General features: G+C 40.9%; 1 protein-coding gene across 3 annotated transcripts in view; it reads right to left on the reverse strand.

Moving 5' to 3' along the window:
• The window catches only part of ENTPD5 (ectonucleoside triphosphate diphosphohydrolase 5 (inactive)), a 32,129-nt gene that overhangs the window by 23,039 nt on the left and 687 nt on the right, over positions 1 to 8,403 (reverse strand). The window contains exons 1-4 of one of the 3 annotated variants that reach the window (XM_061611721.1): positions 8,098 to 8,293; positions 3,109 to 3,386; positions 1,624 to 1,703; positions 265 to 408 (exon numbers count right to left, since the gene is read on the reverse strand). In XM_061611721.1, the coding sequence (XP_061467705.1) occupies positions 265 to 408; positions 1,624 to 1,703; positions 3,109 to 3,328 (444 nt within the window). In that variant the 5' untranslated portion in view covers positions 3,329 to 3,386; positions 8,098 to 8,293. Of the gene's footprint in view, positions 1 to 264; positions 409 to 1,623; positions 1,704 to 3,108; positions 3,387 to 5,170; positions 5,540 to 8,097; positions 8,294 to 8,403 lie in introns of those variants that run through there. The other 2 variants (XM_061611719.1, XM_061611720.1) reach the window with 2 other exon arrangements.

Here is an 8,403-nt window from a genome sequence, read left to right on the forward strand (position 1 = left end):
TTTTAATGTTTTTGTGATCTTCATTGCATACGATTTTATTATGTACATGTTCAATTTTATTGTAAGCCACCCTGAGTGCCCTATTATAGGGTAGAAGGGCAGGATAGAAATATTTTAAATAAATAAATATAGCATTAAAAATGGCAAAACACACAGAGAGAGAGAGAGAGAGAGAGAGGTAGGCATTAAAAAAGGCTATTAAGGATGACCCCCACTTTTGCACAATGAACCACCCTATCCCTTTGCAAAACAACACAATGTTACCTCAGAAAGTAAAGCCTGGGCTTTGTGCTCTGCTAACAACCTCAGACCAGCTGTGGCTTTCAGTATTACCGGGGTTTTATTCCAGTGGCTGGGTGGCACAGCTTCTTTGGCCATGTCTAACAATTGTCTGACCGTTTCTGCTCCCTGAAGTTTGACAGAAACCAAGACACAAGCGTTGATAAGGTTGCTCTCAACTCTAACCAAGTTAGAAGTACACACAACTGCATTTACTCCCTTTCTACCCATGTCTCTCTTGACCCTCCCTCTGTTATCTTTCCCATTATCCTAGACTGTAAGCTCCTGTCATTTCCCCCCTCGCCATTATGAAACCCTGTCCAGTCCCATGTATTCTGATGGTGCTGCACATCAAGGTTCCACAGTTCACTAGTAGAGCACACGCATTTCACGTAGAAGGGCCAATCCCTGGAATCTCCAGTTAGAAGGTTCAAGTAACAGGTGATGGGAAAGATCCCTGCCTGAGACCCAGGACCAGTGTCTAAAAGCCACAGCAGTGGAGGTTGGTCCATTAGGGCAAATGAGGCAGTGCCCCACCAACCTCAGTCTGCCTTCAGGTACCCCCCACCTGCCTACCTTCTTACTTACAACCAATCCAAGGGGCGGCACTGCCTGTCAGCTTCCTCCTCCTTAGTCCCAGTGTTGCCCTTGTACAACTCAGCAGGGAGAAGTATGGGCTCTGCCTGACATTGGCTCTAGCTCCACTCCCTGTTGGCTTCCCTGCCTTCTGCTCCAATGGGCACCAGCCGCCACAGAGCCACAGTATAGGGCTAGATCAGGGCTGTAGTAATCTGGTGTCTTAGGGGGTCTTACACCGCTTACTTTTTTGGGAGCAGGGTCCCTATGTCTCCAGCATCCTATGAGCCAATCAACATGAAAGTATGTCAGCCACCAAGAGGGGTCTTCTAACATGCTTCCTTGTCCTTTCCTGCTGATTACAGCCAATCGGAGTGAAAGGAGGTGAGTCAGCCATTGAGAAGACTCTTCTCAGTAGCTCACTCCCCTTTCATGCTTATTAGCTCCTAGGGGCATTTGTTATGGTGGTAGAAGAGGATCTCATTCTCAACCCAGCAGCAAAAAAAAAAAAGGATGAGTGGGGATGTGGCTGTGACTATCATGAGAGGACCCTGCACTTCTGAATTTGCCACTGTACTACTGGGCTAGATGAACAAATAGACTGCCTTTGTGTAAGGCAGCTTCTTATATATAAATAAATAAAATCTCCTTCAACATTCTGCCAGTGTTCAGTGGATGCTCTTTATCTTTTCCTGCACATGAATCCACCTGTCTTTCCATCTACTTCTCACCTGACTATTTTTTTCCCTTCCCATCAGAACGTCTTACCTTCTCAGGTTGATCAGCGTAAGCAGAGAGACCTGGCTTGACTGATTCAAAGATTTCCCCTTCCAATTCTGTAGGCTTTTCTACAAAAATCAAATCAAACACCTTTCATAATAGTCTGCTTTCTCAAATGTGTGTGCATATGTATTGAGGAATTTACTGATTTCAGAGGATATCAGTTTAACACATAATTATTTCTTCCACACAGTAAACGTTCTAGCATGGCCCACTGTGGCGGTTTTCAACTTGCACCCAGCTGCATTTTGTTGCATAATCTATTTGTGACTATAGCCCAAGGAGGGTCAGTGCCTTGCAGTATCCTACAACCCATCATTCTTTCTTTCCAATTTAACACCCTGCTTCTATTGTGTCTTTTGAGTATGGTAATGCATTTAGATGGGAACAAGCCTTTCTGCAATTGGTCCAATTCCTCATGCTATTCCTCTTCCTGGGCACTGCCCTTCCTCTCCTTTAATACTGGAGCCTTTATTCCCCTTCCCCCGCTTTGTTTTGTGAATCTGTCCCACTGTAGCAGCGGCAAAAGGCCAGTGATTTCATGAGACCAAAATCCAGAGACTTCATCAAGTACATCCTCCCCTTGCCTTTTGTGGCACATTTTTCAGCATATTGCATTTGATGATGGTAGTAAGAATACATGGATGCCATTGTGAGAATTCAGTATTCTTTTGAGAAAGGAAATTCTGAACTCTGCAAATCAAGATGTGAAGAGAAGTAGCAGGACAGAATAGAGCATATAATTAAATGAAATGTGACAAAGGAAGCTAATCTGGACAAGGCTAAATGATCAAAATAAAGAGCTGAAAAGGTTATCTAGCATTTCCTATAACATGATCCATCCCTATTTTTTCCCCATTTATCCATCTTGTTGAAACAAGGTCACCTTCTAAGTTAAAAAACATCCTTCCTGTGTCTGCCAAGAATAGCTTTAAGAAAATATATTTGTTCTGTTTTCCACAGTTAACTAATGATCTCCTAATAATTCACTTCAGAAGTTAATAGGTGGTACAGGGCTACACCTCACACCACTACTAAGTCTCCATCTTCGTAAAACTCAGGCTGCTACAGGCACTATTTCAGACAAAAATACCTTGGTATTTTCTGTGACAAAGTCACCAATTGACCTTAAATTAAAAACCATCTCAAAAGAAGCGTGATAGGCAGTGCAACTGAACCACAACAAACTTTATTTAGGAAGAGAAGCAAACATGTAAAAACTGATCAAAAGTTAATGAAAAGACAGAAACTCTGAGAATAAAGGCTTAGGAATTCTTAACATTAAGAAACTCCAGTTCTTAAGTTTCAAGTATTGGTTACAGAAGTGCTCAAGCTAGTTCTCCAACATTTGGATGATGAACAAGGTAACTGGTATCAGAATTAGCCAAGGCTTACAATATATTCATAATCTAATGTCCCCATGGCATATGTGTAAATCATATCTCTCAGGAGAACCTTCCCATGCAACCTTACCTGGGCTTCTCTGTACAAAGGTGTAAATGTGAATTCGTGTCCCTGTGCTTCCTGCATCAAACATGATGCCATAAAAAGTGTCCATGCTGGCATTCGCAGGGCACACTTTAGAGGGGAAGAGGTCTTGAAACCACAACTCCGAGTTGGGGTGAGAAACTATGCAGTAAATGGAGGAAAGCGCAAATATGGAAATGACTGTGACCCAGGAAAGTGCCATCATGCTTGAGAGCTTTGGACAGCTGCTGTACGAATCAGGACTTGCACAGTTGCAGAAGTTCCTAGAGGCAGAGTTATGAACCAACAGCATAATTAGTGAAACTAAAGCTCTTCAATCTTCAACCTAGAAGCCTTCCACATCCTAGCCATTGTAACAACCCACCACACTTCATGTTACAAATGCAGTTCAAGAATTTGAATCTCACTATTAGAGGCTGCATCTTTTGAGTCTACGGAACTGTTAAAAATAAGTTCTAAGATTCCACACAATTAATTTCATAAAAATGCAAGCTATGCTCCTTCTCCCTTACAAAGTATCTGGATGAGCAACTTCAAGATAATGTTGTAATGGTGCCAAACTCCAGATTAAGTAATTGAGATGAATATATTCAATCCAGCTAAACTACGTTCAGGCCAAGACTTCTGTGTCCTGACTATCACACTAGGAGGGTTGGGCAGGTAAAGAACACAAATGTCATTCAAAAGGACTGACAATGGGAACCTCATCTCCTGCTGACTGCCACACTTTAGAGATTAGCATACAGGGAAGGCAAAAGTCACCATTGCAAGTGGCACCAGAGTTTTGTACTGTTACATTAGAGAGGCAGAGTGAAAACATGGATTTAGCTGCAGTTTTCTCCCCTTGCATTCAGTTTATCTTTCAGGATCATTTTTGTTTTGTGGATTAAGTTTTACTTTCAAATCAGATGCAAATAGTTTTTTGATTAAACTTCCCTATCAATACTGTGTTTAGCTATAGCACATTAGAACCTCACAAGATCCCAAAAAGTGGATAACATAAAAAAGGTAATAAAATGTACTACAGAAGTCATGCTCAAGTCTCAAGTTTCTATATGATTGCCTTAAGAAAAATATCTGGCCTCTTCTGACCGCAAAAGAGAAAGTATGTTGAAATATCAAACTCAAGCAGGTGCCTTTGATAAAAACAGATGACTGCTCTTTGGGAAATGTTTGCATTAGATGGTTTTAGCAGGAGCAAGGGCACATCAAAAAATTCTAATGGTAATGGGTGTGGAGAGTAATGTTACTGCAAGTTTGTTTCCAGAGTACCTAAATTATGCAGACTCAGGATCTCACATCATCATACAGATTTCTTGGTCATCTCAATAAACTAAATATTTGACTATAAAAGCCGCCTCTCCCTCCTCTCAACATCCTAGACTCATTTGATAATTTGTCTTCATAGACATTTGTCTTCACTGTTCAACAGATCCTTGCCTATTCTTTTTCACAGAGTTTGCCGTGTTAGCCTGCTGCAGCAAAAACAACAAGGAGAGTTATGGCACCTTATCAAATAACACACTGTACTATGGCATAAATTTTCATGGACAAGGGTCCACAAGGGGTTCTCTCCTTACTGCTGAATCCCCTTTTTTGTAAAAGGATTTTCCCAAAAAAGAATTCTGACAGGCTGCCACCAGTCCAGCTAAATCTCTCAGGTTATCCATCAGCTGAGCAGGGGGGGGGAGTTAAGTCCTACAAACAATTACTCTTCCCTCCAGCCCAAGTCTAGGGGAAAAAAATGAAAGGTTCTTTAGCTTTACTTTCCCAAGGGTTAGAGGACAGGACACCAAATCTTACAGACCTTTGTGAGAGATCCTTGAAACACAAGGGATAGCTTAATAACCATGCAGTTTGACACACTGGGAAGATTTCAGTAAGAAATTTCAGAGAAATGCAATTTTAAACTCATGCAACAAAATGTCAAAGTACAGAAAGAAAATTTGGGAAAGGGGGGTTAAGAAAAAGGGCTGACAACACACCACACAGAGACTTTCAAGTTAACAATCAAAAAGTCAATCTAATTTAGCTAAATACATTTTACCTATGAGTAGAGCCTTGGGTTTCAGAGCATATGCAGAGCTTGCAGATAAGAAGTTCCAGGAGAACACAAGCTGTTACAGAACGTCTGATAAAATGGACTCAGGTCCATGCAAACTTATTCCACAATAAATTTGTGGGCTTTTAAGGTTCCACAAGTCTTTGCTATTTTTACCCTTACTCATCTGTGGCATGTGCTGCTTTCTAATAAGCCTCAAAGTCTACCTTATTCATTAGCCTTTCAACATTATATATTATCGCATCATCTGTACACGCAGTCAACTGATTATATCTTTCCACCGACCACTCCCCCTTAGAAACTTCATCTGCCCTCTGCCTTTTGTTCCATTTCCTTATCCTTCCGTATCTCCACGCTGGAATGTTGATCCCTCAACTTTATGGCTAGCTGCTAAACAACCTAAATGGAAATGGACTGCCTTCAAGTAGATCCCAACCTATGAATAGGGTTTTCACCGTATGTGGTATTCAGAGGGGGTTTACCATTGCCTCCCTGTGAGGCTAGTCCTCCCCAGCTGGCTAGAGCCTGCTCAGCTTGCCACAGCTGCACAAGCCAGCCCCTTCCTTGTCCGCAACTGCCAGCTGGGGGGCAAATGGGCTCCTTGGGACTATGTAGCTTGCCCACGGCTGCACAGGTGACAGGGCACGTAACCCCTGAGTCACTCACTGTGGGGGTGATCTTTAGCTGGCCCTTTACACCCAGGAGACACAAGTGGGGATTTGAACTCACAGACTCTGGATTCCCAGCCAGGGTCTCCTCCCCACTATGCCATACCAGCTACCTAAACAAACCTTTAAACCTCCCTCAGCAGTGATTTTATTTACTATCTCAATTCAGACCAGTAAGTTTTGTCTCAAGACCAGGAGAATCGATTCTTGGAGAAAAATGCCATCATCAACTTGTCATCTTAACAAAATATGGGAGATAAGAACCATTCTGCTGACATCTTTGAACCACATACAGCTCTAAGGGCTGGGCTTGACATAGCAACATCATTCTAGGCTACATTTTGCCATAATGGAATAGCGAATTGGTCTGACAATCTTGAACCTAAACTTTCAATTTATTGTTCAGATAAAACATTTTTAACTGAACCCTGAACTTTAGTGGATTTCTCCCCAGTCTTTATATTAAAACAATAAAGAAGGCTTCCAGCACTATATATAATGACACAGCAGCAGGTTCATGCTCTAAATCAAATTACAACATTTTAAATGGAGCAGTAAAGGTGAAATCCATTAATCAGCTTTACTAATAAACAGCACTATTTTGAGAGAATATAAATAACAGTCTTGTGTGTGTGATGTTGTTTTGAATCCACCTGTAGTTTCCCTATTAAAATATAAAAGCTCAGGATGTTGTCAAACTGCAGTGTGAATGAAATAAAGGCATAGATAATGACCATAGAACTGGAGGCATAATAATGAATAAACAGTAGCATCAATAGAACAAGCGCAAAAGGGAACAGGAAATGCAAAATGGTCCAGGCTAGTATCTATTAGAAAACGTGGAATTTTTCCATCTTGTTAAAGGCAAAATACCTAAAGTCAGATGTATAATACAATTTTACATTAAGCAAGCCTTAAAAGAAGCTCAAGCCTCATTTATGTTATGTTGTAATCAAGCCTGGGTTTAGATCTCACAGTTACTGTACATAGACAACTATGTAACAGAATCATAAGCATGTTTACTCAGAAGTAATTCCCAGAAGTTTAATTGGGATTTACCCCAGCAAGTATCCAAGGCTGCAATCCTAATCTCATTTACATGGGAGTAAATCCCATTGAACCCAATGTAGCTTATTTCTGAGTAGACATTTCTAGGATTGCACTGTAAAAATCTCTCCTGCCAAGGATAACAGCTCTTGTACTACATGATACAACAAAGTAGGTGTGGTCAACACAATGTTGAACTAGGACTGGGGAGAAACAGGTTTTTAACAACCCTGTAGCCTTGATGATGATAGCTAGTTGAGCTTGGGCCTGTTACTCTCTCATTTCACAGGCTACTGGAGTATAAATTATTCTGCTTCCACCAGTCCACCAACCACCATTTTATTCTTGCAGCAACCCTGTGAAGTGCCACCCTGTGCAATTTCAGGGAAGGTCAGGATAATCATGCAATATATAAAATAATACTGAATGGCATTAGGAAATCGTAGATCATTAGTCATTGGCTATATATAATACTAGGCTAGCACATCTTCACAGACAAGGCAACAGTCAGATTCATGAGCAAATCACATATAAGCTTCTTATACTTTCTCCATGTACTTGGCTGTCAAACTGCACAGGTTTTTATTGTAGATTTAGACATCTGATGCTGAAATCTTATAATCTGTAGAAATGGGCTGGCCAACAAAGATTAGAAAGGAGTTAACTCAAAAGAGACGATTTAAAAATCTGGGAACTATTAATCTGGTTGCACTTGCACAGTATACCTTTGTTACATCACCTTTATTAGTGATTTCAAATCCCACCTCAAAACCTACCTTTTCTATAAAGCTTTTAACACAATCTGTAATCCCCATGCCTGATATCACAAACCCAAAGTATGTGTAATTGAAACGAATGCATTATTTCCCCCTTACTCCTGCCTACATTTCCCCCTTCTTACTCCTGCCTGCATTTCCCTCCATCTTCTCTGTGTTCACTTGTTTCAGATTTTAGATTGTAAGCTCCCTCAGAGATGGGACCTATTCTCTTGTATTTGTAAAGCACCATGCACATTAATTACCCTATACAGAAACAAACAACATATTACACCATCTTAGTTCTTATTTGATGGCATGATCATTGTAATCAAAGACTTGTAATTTAGGCAGCTCCTTTCTATCCCAAAGCCCCCACTCCACCAAAAAGTAGTGTAAGTAGCCAGGAAACTGTGATACAAGTCACCACATATGCACTTACCTATTTCTCAGTTTTATTTGCAAATGCAACTAAAAAGTCTCAGCTGTTAAGTACACAAGCAGGAGCTGCATGTTAAAGTTCAAGCCAACCACCCTCCATGAACCTGGGCTTATCATTTATTGAAAGCAAACAAGAAAATATGCCCAGGTTGGATTTTGTTTGCCTCAGGAAAGTTCAAGAGGGTGCATTTCGGGAGGGCAAAAGCTCCACTGAAAATGACTGCTGAATCAGAAAATGATTTACCAAGATGAATGTTCATTGCAAAAAAAAAAAAAAGGGGGAGGGAAGGTGCAAAGTCAGCTTGTG

The sequence above is a fragment of the Rhineura floridana genome, chromosome 2 (assembly GCF_030035675.1).
Source record: "Rhineura floridana isolate rRhiFlo1 chromosome 2, rRhiFlo1.hap2, whole genome shotgun sequence".
Lineage (NCBI taxonomy): Eukaryota > Metazoa > Chordata > Lepidosauria > Squamata > Rhineuridae > Rhineura > Rhineura floridana.